This window comes from Macrobrachium nipponense, chromosome 4 (genome assembly GCF_015104395.2).
Source record: "Macrobrachium nipponense isolate FS-2020 chromosome 4, ASM1510439v2, whole genome shotgun sequence".
Classification (NCBI taxonomy): domain Eukaryota; kingdom Metazoa; phylum Arthropoda; class Malacostraca; order Decapoda; family Palaemonidae; genus Macrobrachium; species Macrobrachium nipponense.
Genome location: NC_061100.1, coordinates 37593003 through 37615010, shown reverse-complemented (window position 1 = coordinate 37615010; position 22008 = coordinate 37593003). Strand labels below are relative to the sequence as shown.

Sequence of the window (22008 nt, the reverse complement as noted above, 5' to 3'; positions counted from 1 at the left end):
ACGTAATATATTTGTTCATACACGAAACAAACCTTCGGTCTTAACATTAGGATTTACTAGCGCCAAGCTGGAAACCGGTAGAATTAAAATTACACTTGTGAGATCCAGGGACTAATGGCATCTATACCAGGTTCACGGGGCATGTATCCCACCCAGAATGCCCACGGCTACCTGTGACCCATCAGTTATTTTCCTACCGCCTTTAAGATAAGACGTGTTACTGTCTATCTCATTTAAAGCCGGTTTTTCAGTTTGCCCGTTCTTTATCCATTTCATTTTTATTTTTCATCCTTTTCTTTCTCCAAGTGTGATCAGTGTGTGGTAAGAGTGTATACGTGGTATGATGGAGAATTTTGCCTCAACATCGGGATCGTCTACCGCTTCGAAGAGGAGACAAAGGAAATGCCCAGGAGTCAGTGGCTTCCCTTGTTCTAGGTTCCTAAACCTCGGTGTCGACGGATCCTCATCCAACGTGTAGTAGGTGCAGGGAAAACGTATGTACGGTTACTAATCCGTGTTCTGTTTGTCGCGGTTGGTCGGTGGAACAGTGGAAGAAGTTCTATGGGAAAAGCCAATACAAAAGAAAGGGGGTGACGCCATCTTTGGATGACCAAACCTTACCGGCTTCTTTTGTATCGGTAATAAACCAGGCTGCTCCATATGTTTCTCCACCTGCTTTGAATTGTCTCATACCCCTTCGGTTTCTCCTAGCGGTTCTGTATCGGAAACGTCAGGAGGGGCCTTGGGTAATTTTATGAATAATTTGCACTCTTCCTTTGTTCCCAGCAAGTAGAGGGGGAGATCCGCCATCTTTGTTCCAGGCTCCTGCTACGCAAGCGCATAGGTTAGATGGTACGTGGTCAGCGCTAGGCCTACCAGGCGTACCAACCTTGGATGGTCTGCTTGCGCATTATATGACGTCACGGTTCCAGCAGGGGCCGGCAGCGCTGAATGTTCCTCATCCCCCGGGCTTGCAATTTATGGGAATTAATGCCGCTGCTTCTCCATCCCACTCAGTATTTACAGCGATGCAGAACGTGGGAGGTAATTTGGCAGCAAACGTGCGGTTACCAGCAGAAACCTCTCAGTCTCTCCCTACGCGAGCGATGACGTCACAACATACGTCAACACTTCTGAGATGGCAGGCGTGATGACGTCACAGACCGATTCTCGGCCTTTTCGCTGCACCCAGACGCTAATACGCCTTCTGATCCGTCAATGCAAACTGTAATGCAGAAGTTACAGGATATAGAGGAGAGAATGAATAAGAGAGACAAAAAGAAAAAGTGTGATTCGCCTTCTTCGTCTTCTTCCTCTAGTTTCGGCGTCATCGCTAAGTCCGATAACGTCACGGCGAGCGCCAGTCAAGCGTTGGAGGAGGATTCGGGAGTTCCTAGCGGATCCTCGGGCCAAGAGGAGAAGAATCAATTCTTCCTCTCCTTCGGACGAAGACTGTCATTTCCAAGTCAGCAAGAAGGTCGGAAAAAATCGTTGGCTATTAAGCACAAGGTTGCCAGACGAAGCCGTTCGCAAGAGTCCGAACAAGCGAGAGAGGTGACGGCCGGCGAGCTAGCGGCCGAGGCGGAGTTGCCAGTTCGGATCGCAAAAACTGCGATACTCTGGTAAAATCGACGTTGGCGGCGAAAGGTGCAGCAGAGGATGGAATGCAGATCCCAGTTTCGCCCGTAAGGCCGTTCAAAATACGTACGAAGGACGATAAGGCTCCTATTAAAAGTACAAAAAATAGAGAGTTGGCAACCTCGGCGGATACGTTCGTGGAAGGCAGTGTCCGTCTGGATAGAAGGCCGAGGCCTGGCTCGCCGACGCTCTAAAACGATGCCAATGCTAATAAAGACCGAAACTTACCTATGTCTTAAGGGAGCCTTCATCTTGGAGATCTAGACGAGATTCTCGCTCTAGATCCGTGAGCAGAGAAAGAGTGAGACGTTCTCGTTCCCCTGCTGACTATCTGGGATCGAGCCAACAGCGGCCAGCAAAGATCAAAGAGGGGCCGCGCGGCCGTAGGGGCAGGCGGCCGTGGAATTCCGGGCCGTCTGTCAGAAGATAGAGGCGAGACAACATCTCTCGTGACGGAGAGTGGTACACTAGAGCCGGAGGAAGGAGAAAACCAAGAGTTTCTGGCCTCGTATGCAGAGGTTATTGATTTGATTCGTCAATTCAATAGCCTTTCGGAGAAGACAGAAACACCGGCCAGTATGCTTCCTCTGGAATTGACATGGCGTTTGGACTAAACAAAGAGGGATACCAAGGTGTCGTATGAATTGCCTTGCTCGAGTCATGCGGAATCGGTCTTGCAACACGTAAACGCAAAGATTGCAGGGAGGGATAATTCCTTAAGATCTAATAGATCATTTAAATTTATTCCCCCTCCAATGATAAAGCAAAGGAAATATTATACGACACCGAAGGTCCCTTTGCTGTCTAGACAAATGAACCCTAATGTTGTAAGGTTAAGGCCTGGATTAACCTTGGATCAGGTTAAAATGGAGTGCCCTTCGATGACGTACCAAGAGGCTGCCACGTTAGAAGCAACGCTTCTTCTGTCTTTCAGGTCTGCGTCCTGGTTAGACCTTTGGTCAACAGCAGTGGCGAAAATTGCATCCTCGGAAGCAACAAGGAAAGTAGTAGATGAACCATTGTTCATTAGATTACTACAGTCAGGGTCCAAGGCGATTGCGTACCTGACAAACGTAAGTGCCAATGTTTGGGCAAATATCCTGCTAATGAGGAGAGATGCAGCATTGGCTAGACTAAGCCGCAATGTGGATTTGGATTCCCTGTTAGCAATGAGGAATGGGGATATCTTGGAATCGCAACTACTGTTGCCAGAGGTCATACTGGAAGAAGCGATAGATAGAAGAAGGATGGACACTAACGATAGGTTGGTGCAAACAGGCAGTTAGGAAAACCTCTAACAGTCAAACTATTCCTTTGGAGGGCAGACAACAGCAGATGTCTCGAAAGAAACCAGTGAGACATAGCATCCCTAATAGAGTCACAAGACCCTCTTCCCCAAAGAGGATAACTCATCGGCCCTTTCACAATAGAAACAACAGAGGAAGGGGCAATAGGGGAAGGGGGAGAGGCTCAAGAAGATAGGATGGGCGCCTCCATCACTCGGCCACACCAGTGGGGGGTTGCCTGGCAAATCACTGGAAGGTGTGTGGCAGGAACTAGGGGCAGAGCAGTGGGTGGTGGATGTTCTCAGGATCGGGTATTTGATTCCGTTCGAGGTAACCCCGCCCCTGACAGATCAACCATTACCCCACGTCACTTATGCCCACAGATCTCAGAAGGCCACTATTCTGCAGGATGAAGTGAAGAAGATGATGGAAAAAGGAGCTGTGCAACAAGTATGCAGTCCGACAAAAAGGCTTCTACAGCAGGATTTTCCTGGTACCCAAATCCAACGGGAGTGGAGGACAGTAATAGACCTGTCAACGCTGAATCTGTTTATAAGGAAAACCAGTTTCAAGATGGAAACTCCGAAAACGGTTCTACAAGCAGTCAGAATCGGAGACTTTATGCTGACAGTCGATCTAAAGGACGCATACTTTCAGATACCAGTCCATCAGTCTTCAAGGAAATTTCTCCGCTTCAGTCTTGCAGGGAAAGCTTTCGAGTTCAAGGTCCTGTGCTTCGGATTGACAACGTCTCCTCAAGTTTTTACAAGAGTGTTCACCCCCTCGTGTCGGCATGGGCGCACGCTCAGGGGATCAGGCTGATAAGATATCTGGACGATTGGCTGGTGATAGCAAAGTCCAGGGAGAAATTACTCAGGGACAGGGCGACCCTCCTGCAGCTTTGTCACAGCCTAGGTATTTGGTGGTGAATCAGCAGAAGTCGCAGCTGGATCCAAGTCAACGTTTGGAATATCTGGGAATGGTGATAGACACAACACAAGCCAAAGTATTCCCGACAGACCAAAGAGCTTACAGAAATGCAAACAAGTGGTGAATGCCTTTCTGGGAAAGCAGACACAGCCAGCAAGACAGTGGCAGGTGGTGCTGGGAATCCTAACCTCCCTGGAGAAGCTAGTACCACAAGGAAGGCTACACCTTACGTTCGGTCCTACAATGGAGGATGAAGGGAGTTTTGGTCACCAACAGTAGATCACCCGTACGAGCAAATTCCCTTGTCGGCAGAAGTGAGGAAGACTTGCTGTGGTGGGTGGACGACGACAATCTGACAGTGGGTGTCCCCCTTCAACAATCCTCCCCAGATCTCTTGCTGTTCTCGGATGCATCACTAGAAGGCTGGGAGAACCATATGGAGGAGTTGATGGTGTCAGCAAAATGGAGTGCAAGGACAGAGAACTCCATATAAACGTGCTGGAGTTGAAAGCAAGCTTTCCTGGCTCTACAAGAATTCAGGGAGAGAGTAAAGGGACACTCGGTGGTATTGATGTCACGACAACACCACAGTAGTAGCTTATATAAACAAGCAAGGAGGCCTAGTTTCTCGGCAGTTTTACAGTGATGACAGTTCAACTTCACCAGTGGGGGCTATAGAGACCTGGTAGACATCAAGGCCAGGTATATTCCGGGAAAAAAGAAACATAGTGGCCGACAAGTTGAGCCGCAGGATCAGATTCTGGAACGGAGTGGTCCCTACAACACACCAAAGGTAGTGGACAGGATGCTCATGTTGTGGGAAGGACCGATCATAGACCTATTCGCAACCAGGTACAACAAAAAGTTGGAAGTGTATTGTTCAGTAGTCCCGGACGCAGAGGCAGCAGCAGAAGATGCGCTACAACACCCCTGGGACAATCTGGACGTGTACGCATTTCCTCCATTTTGTCTAATCCGTCAGGTTCTGAACAGGGTAATGCGGTCTCAGAACCTCAAGATGACCCTGGTAGCCCCGTTATGGCCGAAAGCAGAGTGGTTTCCAGACCTACTGGAACTCCTAGTAGATGTGCCAAGAGAGTTACCTCCATGGAGCAACCTTCTGTGTCAGCCTCACGTGGAGAGGTACCACCAGTCGGTGAAGTCCCTATCGCTTCACGGGTGGAGACTGTCAAGTATCTCCTACGAGAGCGAGGGTTTTCGCAGAAACAGCAGCAACTCAGATGGCAGGTAATATCAGAAAATCATCTGCGACAGTATACCAAGGGAAAGTGGTCAGATACTGTGATTGGTGTCGTAGGGGTTAACGTGTCCCTTGCCACTCCGGTACCACTATTCAGCAGTTAGCGGACTTTCTGATATCTCAGAACAGAAAAACATATGTCTGTATCTGCAGTGAAGGGGTACAGGGCTGCGCTAGCCTCAGTCTTACGAATGAAAGGATGATGGCATAATCGTCTTCATGGGAGTTGGCCATGCTGATGAGGAGCTTTGAACAGTCATGCCCACCAAAGGAGCTAAAAACCCCAGATTGGGATCTGACCAAGGTACTGAGTAGTCTGACAAAACCCCCTTACGAACCACTAAGGCAGTCCACGGATAGGAGCCTGACCCTGAAGACAGTCTTCTTATTGGCCCTGGCTTCAACCAAAAAGGGTGGGGGTGGGGGAGCTACATGGCCTCTCATATCTCATAAAGCACTCGAGAGGTTGGAGATCAATGGTGTGTGAGTTTGTCCCAGAATTCGTGGCAAAGACCCAAAATCCAACAATAGTAGACGGCAGATTCGACTCCTTTACCATACCTTCCTTGGCAGACTTTGTAGACAACGACAAAGCTGAAATGCTCCTGTGCCCCGTCAGGGCACTAAGGGAGTACTTAAAGAGAACAAGGCACCTCAGGCCGGGGTGCCAGAGGTTGTTCGTAAGTACAGGACGGAACAAGAAGGAAGTGTCCAAGAATACAATATCATTTTGGCTAAGGGAGACAATCAGAAAATGCTTATACTGCAGAAGACAGAGGGTCAGATAGCCAGGTGGGAGCTAGAGCTCATGACATCAGGGGTGTGAGTGCTTCCCTAGCATTTAAGAAGAACATGTCTGTGGATAAAATTCTGAAAAGCTGGCGTGTGGAAGCGCCAAACAACTTTCACCTCATTTTATTTGAAAGATGTTGCCCATGAGATCCTTGGACACCTTTTCCTTGGGTCCAGTGGTGGCGGCCCAACAAGTGATATAGTTCATCCAGTGCCCCTGGCGGGTCAGTTTTGCGTCTAGTCTAAGATGAAGGTATGAAAGTAGAATGAATGGGATGACTGGTCTTTTTTCTTTACTACTTTCTTCCTACTCCTTTGAACTACGGGCAATATGAAGGAGAGTACGTCATGTGCTGGAACGGACTAGATGCAGGTGAAGAAATGGTCAGCCATACTGTGAAGCTATCTTAGCTGATGATATACTTTTCAGTAGCAACACACCCCTCTGGATAATAAGGAAAGAGGGTGAAGGTCGATCCAGTCGCAAGGGACAAGAGTAAACAGTAGAATGGAATCTACCACCCAGTGGGAGGAAACCAATAGATCCGCTTATATCTTTGGTCCTAGGTTCATTGTCCATTCTCTAGAATTTCCCTATATATTCGGAAATGGATAAGGTGGCAAAACTTCCAGTCAGTTGTAGAGACTTACCTCCCTCCAATAGTAAGTCTATCCTAATGTTAAGACCGAAGGTTTGTTTCGTGTATGAACAAATACCAAATTTGTAACTAATTTGTATTTTCATAACTAACAAACTGAGGTCTTAACAGTTAAAGGCCCACCTCGAACCACCCCTCTAGCAGTCTAAACTGGGTTAGAAATATAACTGATGGGTCACAGGTAGCCGTGGGCATTCTGGATACATGCCCCGTGACCTGGTATAGATGCCATTAGTCCCTGGATCTCACAAGTGTAATTTTAATTTTCTACCGGTTTTCCAGCTTGGCGCTAGTAAATCCTAATGTTAAGACCTCAGGTTTGTTAGTTATGAAAAATACACAAATTAGTTACAAATTTGGTATTTTTAGTAAACATTAAAATGTTTTGATAATGGAGTTCTCTTTATCCAGTTATTGGCTATAGTATATTATGATCACCATTGTGATATTTTAGGAGTGAGCTTTGAAAATTGTTCTTTAGGAAGAAACTAATCTAGATTGCAATGAAGTATCTTTATATTTTTAAGATCAAATTATTCTTCCAGAACCTAAGTAAAACTGAAGGTACTTCCAACCATCCCAAGAATCTTCATAAGAGTGGGAGTCTATCACAAGTATGCTCAGAAGTCACTGGTGCACGCAATAAGGTATGAGGTATATTTTTTAGGGGGTGTTTGGAACCTTAAGGCTTAAAAAGAATTTGGTTGGTACAGAATGGCTATGAAAGAGAACAAAAATGTACAAGTGTATACAGTGGGGCATCGCTTAATCGCGGATTAGTAATCACGGAATCGGTCATTCACGGGTTTTTTCTTGGACCGCTTCTCATGCTATATCGCTGGTGTGAATCGCAGCATCGCGGGACAAACTTGTTGCGTATGCGATGTTTATCGGTAGACTAAGCCTTGGCTGAGGTCCGATAATCACCAACATACATGAAACAACTCACATTATGATATTAACTGACAATATTGGCATATCTTTATAATAAATGGCCTATTCAAGGTATATGTATGACGTATAATCACCAACATACATGATCAGATTAACATTATGATATTAAATGACAATAAAGATAATAAAACCATTTTCACCTTATATATTATAGGCATATCTCTGAATTAAGTTCCATTCGGCAACTAAAAACAGTGATGATATTGGTAAAACAACACAAGTTGATTATTTTAAGAATGTAAACAAAACCAGAATGCAAATGGTTGATCGCCATGTTCACATCATAATACTACTATAATACAGTAATAATACATGCAATATGATTAGACACAGTAAAACAACAGTTTTATTAAAAATATAGTTATTATCAATACACAGCTATTATTCAACTTTTGCTAATGGATATCTGTCAATGTTACAACCAAATCAGGCAACAGTCTCTCTCTCTCTCTCTCTCTCTCTCTCTCTCTCTCTCTCTCTCTCTCTCTCTCTCTCTCTCTCTCTCTCAACAGCTGATTCTGACGTCATCTGCCATAATTATCGAGCGTTTATAGAGTTGTGTTTAAGTTGTCACTGCCGATATTCAATGGTGGTTTCCAAAGGTTAAAATAAAATACATTTTTACTCATTCTTCATGTAATGGAGATCTGAAGAAAGAAAATCTCTCTCTCTCTCTCTCTCTCTCTCTCTTCTTCATGTAATGGAGATCTGAAGAAAGAAAATCTCTCTCTCTCTCTCTCTCTCTCTCTCTCTCTCAGCGACGAAGCATAAACGAAATACGTAAAACCATTTTTTGCTTTCTATATTATTGTCATATCTTCATAATAAAAACACTATTCATGGAATAATTTCATATTTTTGAAACCAACTTTTATCTATGCGAAGCCAGCCAGCTGACAAAATGTATGTGCGTTTATGAAAATCTAATTATGGTAGCGTTCACAGCAAGATTATCTTTCGAAATGTAATAGTACTAGTCATGGTAGTAATAATGTTTGGGAATATACGTAACATTCATTTTCAATACACAATATCATTGTTATTCTGGTAGTAAATAATAGTTTAGAATGTTTAGAAAAACATGGATAGAATCGGCTTTGTGACTTCGTTTATTTTTATATTTTTAATGTTACAAATAACTATCATTTTTACTACTAACACAGATCTGTTGAGTCCAGTGTTACCAATTTTGCATTTTTAATGCTAGCTTTTATTTTCTTGAGGTAATTAGCAGGAAAATTTTCAATCGAGTATCTGGCAGGAAAACTTCCATTAGTTTTCAAATACATCTAGCATACGTATTTTGACATGAAAACTTTGTAATGTTAAGTTTAATATTTCTTTTATTCTACTATGTTTGATATATCTTGTAAGAAAAGAACAAAACTTGCAAAACCATTTTCAGAAGTTGAGCAGAATAGGTTTCGAAATTATTAGGAATCATGTAACGCAATGTACAAATACACTGTGTCTGTTAGAAACATGTTTGAATAAAAAAAGAGAGCAATCGGTTGAAATTGACTGGGTGGCATTGTTGTGTATGATGTGAATTTTTTATCACTTTATTGAGCAAAATCTAGCAAGAAATTGCCATTCCCATTTGGCAACACTGGCCTGCCCACGTTTTATGTTATTATTGAAGTCGTGTTCGCTGCATTCTTTAAATTGTACCCATATAAAAGAGTTAATTATGTGACCTCCAAAAGCCCTGATTCTTTTACCCTTATGGGAAAGAAGCCTAAAACATCAGATGAAGGTTATTACGTGTAATATATTTACATGTGTTGTGAAGAAAAGAGGCCCACATGAGCATGCATATGTAGGCTTCTAGCTGTAATCCATAGGCTAGTAGGCTACATATGTACAGTAGTATGTATACTACATATATTTTTAAGGCTAATGTTGTAAAATAACTTTGAAACTATCTTAAATTTAGCTTAAGGTGAACTAAAGTTGGCAGTTATAAACATTGGAATAGTGGTCTTGGGTGGATTATCTATTAAAGTAGGAAGTTTTTAACTACTTTTGAGGGGGGTACTAGGATAACACGGGTATTTGCTTATCACGGGGGCTCTGGGCCCTATACATATATTATATATATATATATATATATATATATATATATATATATATAGATTATATATATCTATATATAATATTATATATATATATATATTATATATATATATATATACACACACACACACACACACACACACACACACACACACACACACACACAGTGGACCCCCCACCCGTATTCGCGTTCTCCAGATTCGCAGACTCTCACATTCGCGGATTTCTCTCGGGAACGTTTCCCTGCATTATTCGCGGAAAATTCGCGCATTCGCAGTATTTTTCTATGGTAAATATCCACAAATTCCTGGTTTTTTTTGATGAATTTCAGCATAAAATGCACTTTTTGTGTTAAAACTATTAAAAAAAACCAAATATGAAAATTTTTTGTGGGTTTTTCTTGATTTTTAACTAACAAAATAGGCTGTTTTTTAGCATTTTTATAGGGGTTCCAAACATTCGCGGGTTCTAACTATTCACGGGGGGGTCTGGTACGCATCCCCCCGCGAATACGGGGTGACCACTGTGTGTGTATATATATATATATATATATAATATATATATATATATATAAATATATATATATATATATATATATATATATATATATATACACACACACACACACACATACATACATACATACATACAGTAGTACCTCGAGATATGAAATTAATCCGTTCCGAGGCGCCCTTCGTATCTTGGACCACATTTTACATGTAAAATGGCTAATCTGTTCCAAGCCCTCCAAAAACACCCCTGTAAATTTCATAATAAAACTAAATTGACCTATAAACAATGAAATACTACAACAATTTGGACCATTCAATACCTAAATTAATGACAAAATGCTAAATAACCTGTAAATAAAGTGTATATTAGTGTACATGGTAACAAGCAATATACTGTACGTAAAATGTGGAAGCTTACCTTTCGAGTGAGGCTATCTCCGAAAGTGGCGGCAGAGGAGGAGGAGGACAAACGGCAGATAATGTACGTACACTTAACTTTACGAAAACACATAAAAAATTTAAAGAAAACCTAAACTAAAATTTACGAAACAAATTAACAAAACTGTAACACAAAACTTTACAAAAAACTAAAAATAAAAAAATAAAATTTCTTTTTTTGATTTTAACTTTTTTTTTTTTTTACTTACGTAGGTTTTTTTTTTATACAGAATTTCAACTTCATCACCACTTGCAACATTCTGTTTATCACTTGGTTCTTCCTTTTTGCTTTCAACTTTTTTTTTCATCACTTGGTTCTTTCTTTTTGCTTTCAACTTTGTTTTTTATCACTTGGTTCTTCCTTTTTGCTTACTCCTGCTAATGCTGAAGGCCTCTTTAAAAAATAATGATCCAAGGAAGAGTGCTTCTGCCTGCTTTTCACAATGTTCCTGAAACGACTCGGGCAAACGTCATCGAACTGCGCAAGCATACGACCTGTGTGAGCCTTTTCGGGGTGTCTTTTTTTTTCGATAAACGATTGCACTTTATGAGAAGCGGCTAGAACATCCTTAATTTCTGCCGTTGTCATAGGGTCCTCCTCCTCTTCCTCGCCGCTGCTAGAGAACTCCTCTTGAACGACGTTATGTTGCATGGCCTCCAACTCCTTCAGGTCAGCCGTTGTAAGCTCCTCTTGGTGCTCCTCGAGAAGGTCGTTGATGTCGTCCTCGTCAACGACCAGCCCCATGGACTTGCCGAGTGCAACAATCTCGTCAAGATCTGGTTGGGAAACAGTTTCGGGATCGCCAACTGTTTCTGAATCTGCAGCACCAGCTTCATCCACGTCGAATCCCTCGAAGTCTCGAGCAGATACAGCATCAGGGCAGAGTTTCCTCCACGAGGAATTCTAGGTTCGCCTCGAAACCTCCTGCCAAGCTTGGTCGATGAGTCGGATACAAATGACGATGTCGAAATGCTCCTTCCAAAATTGACGCAAGGTGAGGTTTGTGGTATCGGTGATGTCGAAACATCTCTTGAAAAGAGTTTCGTGTACAGCTTCTTAAAGTTCGCTATCACTTGCTGGTCCATGGGCTGGAGGAGAGGGGTGGTGTTGGGCGGAAGAAAAAGAATCTTAACGAAGGAATACTCCGCAAGGATATCTTCCTCAAGGCCAGGAGGGTGGGGAGGGGCATTGTCTAACACCAGCAGACATTTCAGGGGGAGGCGATCTCTTCCAAAAATTTCTTCATTGTTGGGCCGAAACACAGATTTACCCACTCGGTGAACAAAAGCCTCGTTACCCAGGCTTTTGCATTAGCCCTCCACATCACTGGAAGCTTCTCCTTCAGCACTTTGTGGGCCTTGAAGGCTCGAGGAGTCTCGGAATGATACACCAGTAGGGGCTTCACCTTGCAATCCCCATTGGTGTTGGCACTATGTGCGAGCGTAAGCCTGTCTTTCATAGGCTTATGCCCGGGTAGCTTCTTCTCCTGCGTGATGTACGTCCGACGAGGCATTTTTTTTCCAAAAAAGGCCAGTCTCATCACAGTTGAAAACCTGCTGAGAACTGTAGCCTTCCTTGGTCATCATCTTGTCGAAAGTTTTCTTGAATGCTTCGGCCGCATTCGTGTCCGAGCTGGCAGCCTCCCCATGACGCACCACCGAATGGATACCAGTCCATTTACGGAATTTCTCGAACCAGCCGTGCGAAGCCTTGAACTCTGGGGTTGGCGTTGAAGTCCCTTCCCCTCCGTCGTCTTCCGCCTGCGCAATCAAATCGCCAAAAAAAACGCTGGCCTTGTGGGCGATTGCCGTCTCCATTACCGTATCGCCAGCGATTTGTTTGTCTTATCCAGACGAGGAGCAGCCGTTCCATCTCCTCGTGCACGTGGCTCCTCTTGCTGGACAAAATAGTGATGCCCTTTGACGGTGTAGCTGCTTTGATGGCATCCTTCTGTTTAAGGGTGGTGCCTATTGTCGACTGATTACGGCCGTATTCCTTTGCGATCACACTCAATCGCTTACCAGCTTCGTACTTCTTGATGATCTCCATCTTTGTCTCCAAAGAGAGCATGCGCTTCTTTCCGTGAATTTCAACTTTCTTGGGACCCATGACTACGTTATCTTGTACGTAATTTACGTATAAGTTACACAGTAAAGTTTTCGCACAACATGATAATACATACTGCAACGAAATCACTAACGAATTTACGTTACTAAACGAAATAGTTGGACTGAATGAATGCCGCGTGCGTACGATAAAGATGCTGGTACGAAGTGGCCGAGGTAGGCACGCCACCACGTACGTATAAGATGCATGATGGGAGGGATGCTGTCCAATAGAAGAGAAGGATCTCATGGCGGTGACTAGCATCAGGAACCAATGGGAGAGCAGGAGGATGGTGGCGAGTCTACTAGTACTAAGATGGCGGTGCACGGCGCGAGTTTCAAAATTGTTATCCGGGCGAATCTCGGACTTTCAGAAACCTTTCGTATCTCGAGGTACCACTGTATATATATATATATATACATATATATATATATATAGATATATATATAGATAATATATATATATATATATATATATATATATAATATATAATTTATTAATACTAGCTGACTAAACTTTTTTTTTTTTTGAGTCTCTATTACCAAGGACTTAAAATCCACAAAACAGTGCATAAAAGCTGAAAAGAAAGCACAAAAACTAGAGGGATACATAAAGAGGCAGTTCAAATACAGATACAAGGAAACAGTGCTGTAGCTCTACACATTTATAGATGGAATTCATCTGAAAAATGCAGTACAGTTTTGGTTACCAACACTAAGAAAAGACATAGATTAGAAGTAGTACAAGCAAGAGCCACAAAGTTAATTCCATCTATCAGGCAAATAGGTTTCTGAAGACGACTAGGGAGCCTGAACATGTATGGCTTAGAAACATGGCAATTACAAGGACAACTAATAGAAACATTTAAAATACTGAAAGGCATAACAAAAGTAGACAGTAACCTATTTACTCTGAACGATAACCAAACAAGAAATAATGGATGGAAACTAGAACTAGAGAGATAAAACACATCCCACTATAAAAACTTCTTTACATACAAGATATGTGACACATGGTGTAAACTGCCCCCAGAAGTTGTAAACTGCAATGGTGGGGAAGAGTTTAAAAGAAAGCTGGACTAAGACGTCTTTGAGACATCCTAATCCTCATAACTCCTGTTAAGGTCGTTGCTTTAGTTGCATTGCCCAGCATTTTGGACGTTTTGTATTTCACAACTTCTCATCCCTATTCCTGTTGGGGCTGAACTTGTACTGGAAGGGGTACCAGGTGAGTGTTTGTTCATCCTAGCGATCTCAAAGACTTGACATTTTATTTTTTTTACCTCTTCTCACCTCCCCTTCCATCCTATTGGGGCTAAACCTGGACTTAAAAATAATTGAGTCACTATTCATCCCGGCAACCTCAAAAACTATGGATTAGGCACTATTTTTATTTTATCACCCCGCTTTGGATAGACACTTTTTTCCTCTCAACCCCCTTTTTATCATGTCTAAACTTGGACTTGAAGGCCACTGGGAGTGTTGCCATTAATCTCAGCAACCTCAAAAACTATGGATTAGACATTTCTGTCATTTTTGGTTTTATTTACATGTCAGCCACTTTACACCCCTCCTCAATCCCCCTTCCTAATAGGGGCTGAACAAGGAATTAAAGGGCATCTGAAGCATCACTATTCATCTCGGCGGCCTCGAAAACTGGAGTAGACACTTAATATCTCATGTTCAGTCATTTTTTACGTCTCCCCCTTCCCACCCCTTATCATCCCTTTTCTTTTCTGGGCTGAACTTGGGCTTAAATGGCATCAGGAGTGTCACTATTCATCCCAGGAACCTAGAAAACTATAGATTAGACTCCATCGTAGTCTTAGGTTATTTTTCACATTTCTCCTATTTCCACCCCATTCCACCCCATCCCTATCAGAGCTGAACTTGGGTTTGAAGGGCCTGGGGTGTCACCATTCCTCTCGATGTCGGAAATATGGATTGTACACTAATATCTGTTGTTTTTAGTTATTTTTATGTGTCACCCCCTTTGCACCCCTCTTCATGTTAGGATTGAACTTGGACTTGAAGGGCATTAGGAGTGTCACTATTCATCTCAGCAAGCTCAGAAACTATAGGTTAGACACTTATATCTGTCTTTTTCAGTTTTTATGTGTTGCCCCTTTTCACCCCCCCCTCCGTATTGTGTCTGAACTAGGGACTTGATGGGCGTTGGGAGTGTTACTGATCGTCTCTGCAACCTCAAAAACTTTGGATTAGACTGAATCTTATCTAACAGTTGTGTTTGATGGCATAAATTTACGGGAGTTGAGTTTTATCCTTGTTGCCGATGCACGATAAGTCATTAGCAGCTTGAACAGTTTTCTCAGCTTCAGCTACAACTTAGGTTCTGGATTTCTTAAAGATCTCTGACAATTATGTCTGTCCACCTTGCTCTTGGCTTTCCCAGTGGTGGTCTTCCTATTTGTACTGCTGTCAGTGCTCCTGGGGTCTCTATTCCCATCCATTCTCTCAACATGTCCAGACCATTTCAGCCTGATAATGACCGGCATTTCCCTCAATCTCATCGTTTTATCTTCATTCCTGGGATAATACCACAAACAAATTATATTTAAGAAAATTAATTATACTATGTAATAGTTAATACAGGTAGTGTTCGAGTCACGATAATTCCTATTACAATAATCTGACTTTGCGATGGGGTTGGCAATTAATATTGATACGACAATAATTTGGAAATATTTTGAAATTTCGCTCGTAACGGGTGCAGCCCAGCAGCATACAACCAGGCAGCAAGAGAGAGAGACCAAATTACAATAGCCTAACTTTATCCTATCTTCTAGTTAACCTTTAACGCCAATTGGACGTATTAAACGTCGACGAAAATTGTCTGTTGGGTGCCGAATTGATGTACGAAGCGTCAACGCAAAAAAGTTTTTTTAAAAATTCGAGGAAAAATAGTTATAGGCCTACTTGGCGAAAACTTTTGAATCACGCACCTTGGGGGATGCTGGGAGTTCACGGATCAAGCTGTTGTTTTGTTTACAATCGTTACTAAAAAGCATCAGCGACACATATCAGAAATTATTTCGTCACTTTGACATAATTTTTGCACCATTTTATATTAGGAGTTACATAGTTTTATATATGACTGTGTGTGCAATTTCATGTAGAATACATCTAAAGACAACTCATAGTTGTAGCTTTTATCAGTTTTGAAATATTTTCATATGAATAACGAGAAGTGCCAAAATTTCAACCTTCGGTCAACCTTGACTCAACCGAAATGGTCGAAAAACGCAATTGTAAGCTAAAACTCTTTTATTCTATTAATATTTTGATTTATGGTGAATTTATGAAAAAAAAAAAAAAAAAACTTTCCTTACGTCCACGCAGTAACTTCGAAAAAATCTGAAATTTTTTTGTCCAATTGTCGTAATGTTTGCACAGTTTTATATTAGCCGTTACATATAGTTTTATATATGGAAATGTGTGCAATTTCATGTAGAATACAACAAAAAACAACCCATGGTTGTTGCTTTTGTCAATTTTTGAAATATTTTCATATAAATAACGATAAGTGCCAAAATTTCAACCTTCGGTCAACTTTGATTCAACTGAAATGGTCGAAAACCGCAATTGTAAGCTAAAACTCTTACATTCTCGTAATACTCAACAATTCCCCTTCATTTTGCAACAAATTGGAAGTCTCTAGCACAATATTTCGATTTATGGTGAATTTTAGAATAAAACCTTTTTCCTACATCCGCTCGGTAACTGCTGAAAAAATCAGAAATTTTTTTGTCCGAATGTCGTAATGTTTGCACAGTTTTATATTAGCTGTTACATAAAGTTTTATATTAGCCGTTACATAAAGTTTTATATATGACAATGTGTGCAATTTCATGTAGAATACAACCAAAAACAACCCATGGCTGTAGCTTTTATCAGTTTTGAAATATTTTCTATATAAATAACGATAAGTGCCAAAATATCAACCTTCGGTCAACTTTGACTCAACCGAAATGGTCAAAAAACGCAATTGTAAGCTAAAACTCTTACAATCTAGTAATATTCAATCATTTACCTTTAATTTACAACAAATTGGAAGTCTCTAGCACAATATTTTGATTTATGGTGGATTTATGAAAAAAAAAAAAAAAAAAAAAAAAAAAAAATTCCTTACGTCTGCACGGTAACTTCCAAAAAAAATCAAATTTTTTTGTCAGATTGTCGTAATGTATGCACCATTTTATATTAGCCGTTACATAAAGTTTTATATATGGCAATGTGCGCAGTTTCATGTAGAATACAACAAAAAACAACCCATGGCTGTAGCTTTTATCAGTTTTGAAATATTTTCATATAAATAATGATAAGTGCCAAAATTTCAACCTTCGGTCAATTTTGACTCAACTGAAATGGTCAAAAATGCAATTGTAAGGTAAAACTATTACATTCTAGTAATATTCAATCATTTACCTTTAATTTACAACAAATTGGAAGTCTCTAGCACAATATTTCGATTTATGGTGGATTTATGGGGGGGGGAAAAAAAAAAATTTCCTTACGTCCGCGCGGTAACTCTTCCGAAAAAATCATAAATTTTTTCGTCCGATTGTCGCAATGTTTGCACCATTTTAAATTAGCCGTTACATAAAGTTTTATATATGAAAATGTGCTCAATTTCATGTAGAATACAACAAAAAACAACCCATGGTTGTAGCTTTATCATTTTGAAATTTTTCATATAGATAACGATATATAGAAAAAAAAATTAACCTTCGGTCAACTTTAATTCGACCAAAAGGATCGAAAACTGCAATTGTAAGCTACAACACTTACAGTCTAGTAATATCCAATCAATAACCTTCATTTTGCAACAAACTAGAAGTCTAGCACAATATTTCGATTTATGGTGAACTTTTGAAAACTGCTTTTTTTTTACGTCCGCACGTTACGAATTCATGCATCATATTGTGATAATATTTTCTGTGTTGCTTTGATAGTTTTACAATTTGTTATATACCAAAATCATCGCAATTTAGTGTATAATGCAACAAAAAAAATAATTAACTCTTTAGCTTTAACCGTTTTGCTCATAGCGCGATTTGTATACAATTATATATGAAATTTCTTTTTCGCGCTGTCATATATTCCAATATTTATATATGATGGTTATATTTTTTTCATTTCTGATAGTTGCATACTAAACTTCAGGCAATGACAAAATAAGGAGCCAAAAATGAACTCTTAATCTTGAAAATTAAGCATGCTGTGATTTTTTTAATAAAAACTATTTTTCCCGCTTCGGCGCTCACTTGTGAACGCCGCCGGCATGCGGGAGACACTTTCGGAAATACGTACCGGCTCGGCGTTTAAGGGTTAAATAAGTAAAAAAAAAAAAAAGACAAAATAAAATTATGAAAGTTTTGTCTTAATATTTGACTTGTTTGGTAGATGTGTACAGCCATGAACAACCGAACGAGAAAGGACGTTTTGCTAAGTACAACTGAATTGGATTACAACATCCATTTGGCTTCTTTTTCAACCATCGTACTATAGTAAACAATTACCACAGTTATGTTATAAATGACGCTATGAATAATAGGACTGATATATTTTTATGTAGTAACTTTGTTCGCTATAAATCAAAGATCAGCAAGGAAACACTGTTAAATTTAAACAAAGTTGTAGCTGAAGCTGAGAACACTTTCGAGCTGCTAATAACTATTATTGTGCATTGGTAACAAAGATAAAACTCCCGTAAACTTAACCACCCATAAACTTACTGATCAAACACAACCGTAGATAAAGTTGAGAGAGAATTACTTTAATCAAAACTGCAGGTCTTGAAAGAATACAGTTTGTATTGCTGTTTTCACACCAATAAAAAGTAATGTAACGGTAAAGCTCGTACTACGAAGAAATCAAGTGAAAATAGCGAACGGAATCATATAATTTTCCTCGCACAATAAATATGCCCACAAAGCAATCTGTTAAACGAAAAAAATAATTTAGTTCCCAACGAGATGTGTTAAATTCATATTTAGACTTTAAATTAACACGTCTTATAACAAAAAGATGACCTTGTCTCATATATGTAAAGTATCTAGATAATATTCTTTTATGCCAACCAGAAGCAAAACAATTCACTCTGAATTGAGTTGAATACAATGAAATAAACTTGTATTTGCCATCAGCTGATTTCCAAACCAAAACATTGACCACTTTGTTAGTATTTTATGATACTATACATAATATGAGAATACATACAAAATAATAGGATAGAGTAATGTATCATTTTTGAAAGACTCCTGGAAAAGATGGATTTTTGCTATGCTTTTATTCCATTATTATATGTAGGCGTCAGCAGCCTGATAGGTATTGCCCAATTATGCTGATATCGGTCCAAATCTGAGTCTGATTTGCCATGGTATCTATCATCATATATGATAGGCTAGCTTGTTAATGTTATTCTATTTCTCTTAGTACTGAATTATAATGAGCCAGTTTGCATTGAACCTAGAGAATTAGCTGAAATTAATAATTACTATGCCGTATATATATAAGTATACTGTATAGTGTAGGGTACGCTACCCTATATGTAAAGATGGTACTGATTACCCTATTGTAGGCTAGGCTATATTCAAGATATGATTTTTTTATATATGGGTTTTTTGGAACCTTACCCCTTTGTAAGTAGGAGAATACTTGAATACGTGTATAATTAGTATAAGTAAGTTTATTGACAATCTCTCTCTATTCATATTATTTTTCTTCATCTTACTACCCACCCTCTCCTATCAATGATTATGTGCAACATCAAGGTTTTCCTCCTGTTACACCTTTCAAACCTACCTATTCTTGACTTCCTTCTCAGTGCTGAATGGCCTCATAGGTTCCAGTGCTAAGCCTTTGGCCTAAACTCTGTATTTAAACATAAGTAATTTACCAAGTAATTATATAGCTATAGTTTCTACTTTTTAACAGCAGTTTTAGATTTAAAATCTGTGGTAGCGCTCTTATTGTGTTTGGTGCAGCTAAGTGCCGCACTCACATCTGGGGAAAAATATGTATAATTTAGCTAATGAGCTCAGTTCGTTTGCCATTTAATGACCATGGTTGTTTAAGCAGCTTTGTTTATTGTTAGGTGGTATACTTCGCCAGATGGTTTTGTTGAAAGGATTTGGTGAAGTATTTTGTTGTGTGATAGCCTTTGTGGTATATTTGTTCTGTAGCTTAGTAAAGCCTTCAGATATTTAGCTTTTAACTTTAATGTCTGATTTTAGTGCATCTATTAGCTGGTATTGCAGCTAGATGAACTTCCTCTAAATATGACTTGTTCAATTTGTTATAATTGCTGAGGGCAAATTTTTTCACCTGACCTGACATGTATTGAGTGCAAGGACTGGGATGATGTCTCCTAAGCCTGTTCTTTTGACTTCTGTGACAGCTTTTTCTCCTATTCCCAGTCCTCTGCCCTCCTTTCCACTCTGTTACCTGGCTCCCACCCCCTGAACCTAGTGCCATTGTTAGTTTGGAAGCCCACATGGATAAAAAGTGGAAACTAACTTAAATTAGTGTTTCTGTGAAGTGTCTGTGGGACAAAGCTAGTGCCAGGTATTCCAGTGCTTGTGATGTTTTAGTGGAACAGGTGGCTACTCATCCCACCGATACTCCTCGATGGAGGACCCTGCTAGACTTCCCAGCACCTGGGAGGGGCAAACCGTAAGTTCAAGGGAAGCCGGTGGGGTTTCCTACAAGTAGTTGCTACATCCCAGGTTCCTCAGGATAACACTGGTTGGGTGTTCAAGGAGTTTCACACTGCCTTTCATCCAGTGGTTCTGACTTCGACGCATAGTGTGGATGCAGTTGATGCTTCCAAGATGCATCTAGGCCTTCAAAGAGGCATTTGTCAGCTCAAGATGTTACTGTGATCTCTCTTATGCAGCAAAGGGAACAAAGAACCCTTGTGTAGTTTCTGGGTTGATGACGAACGCACAGTAGATACTTGAACTCCCAATGTCTCCCAAATGCCAAGTGGCTTCTAGGCACCAAATGGATCCTATGTCCAATGGGATCAAAGCTCCCAGTGACTTGCAAGTGTCAAAAAGATTAGTTAGGCCAGTGGTTTCCAATGCCACATTGAAGAATAAGCAATTGGATGACGAAATAGTTTTGGATGCTGCTTTAAGTGAAGGAGAATACAAGTTAACGTGAGTGCACTCTCGATGTGGTTCGGAAGTCACATAAAGCCGTTGGTCCCGTTGCTGAATAACCACTGATTCCATGCAATGTAAAAATGCCATACAAACAAACAAACCAGTGCAGCTGGTAAATCGTGCTTCAAGCGAATTATTACTCAACTGGAGAGGTGCTTTCCTTGCAAGACTCTGCTTTCTCCCAAGGAGATTTTTCAGTGCATTTTGACCCAGCGCGTGATCTGCCTTCAACTCGGTTAAGGTTTGGTTTCTCATCCATGTAGTTGGATAATTTTGTAAAGGATATTCTCAAAGTTTTGGAAATCTTTAGTTTCTTAGAATGGTCTGTGGGAGCACTTACCAAGGAAATAGAAGACTGTTCATCACTGCAAAACAAGTTTGCAGCAGACTGGCCTGGGGTGCTTTTATGTTCATATTAAGTGATTCGAGATGGAGCACAAGAGTTAGTAGCACCTTATTCCACCATTATTCTTAAAAGAAATTAGCTGTGGTGCTTGTTCATGTCAAAAGGGAGTTGTACCATCTCAAATATCTTCTCTCCTTTTTGCTTATTTGAATAGTAGCATTCTGTTTCGTCTGGCTACTGTAGAGTGAGTAGCTGCAGAGCTTCAAAAGAGAGCAACTCACAATCACCTTTTATAGTCAACGAAGTGGCCAAAGGAGACTAATAATGCCCCTTCAGTTTATTTTGCAGCAAGAACCTCGTCCCCTCTTCAACCTCGGCCCTTTCAAGGCAGCAATGGAATAGCCCAGCCTCGATCAAGAACAACCCCACTTCAACAGGTCATCAGGGGTTATCCACTCTCGCCCTGACAGGCTTCAGACTGTCGGGAAGCTTGTCAGAGCACAAGATTTTTTAAGAGAGGTTGTGAGAGCTATTGTTTAGTGTAGACACAACTCTTCTACCCGAGTCTACCAAGCGAAATGGGCAGTGTTTTGCAGTTGGTGCAGAAGACGTGGCATCTCTTCTTCTGAAACACCTCGAGCCCACTTGCAGAATTTTTGTTGTTTTTGAAGATGTCTAGGAAATTTTCTGCATCCCCAATTAGGGCCACAGAGCGATGCTAAATTCTGTATTCAGACATAGAGGATTAGAAGCCTCAAATCAAGACATGTCAGGTTTAGTTAAGTCTTTTAACACTACAAAACTTGTTTCTCTACCTCCTG

At 40.6% G+C, this 22008-nt stretch overlaps 1 protein-coding gene across 6 annotated transcripts in view; it reads left to right on the top strand.

The window, feature by feature from the left end:
* LOC135210863 (uncharacterized) overlaps nt 1–22008 on the top strand; it is a 114727-nt gene that overhangs the window by 28455 nt on the left and 64264 nt on the right. For all 6 annotated transcript variants that reach the window (XM_064243767.1, XM_064243766.1, XM_064243765.1 and 3 more), the window contains exon 5: nt 7112–7213. In XM_064243767.1, coding sequence (XP_064099837.1) covers nt 7112–7213 — 102 coding nt within the window. The remainder of the gene's footprint in view (nt 1–7111; nt 7214–22008) is intronic.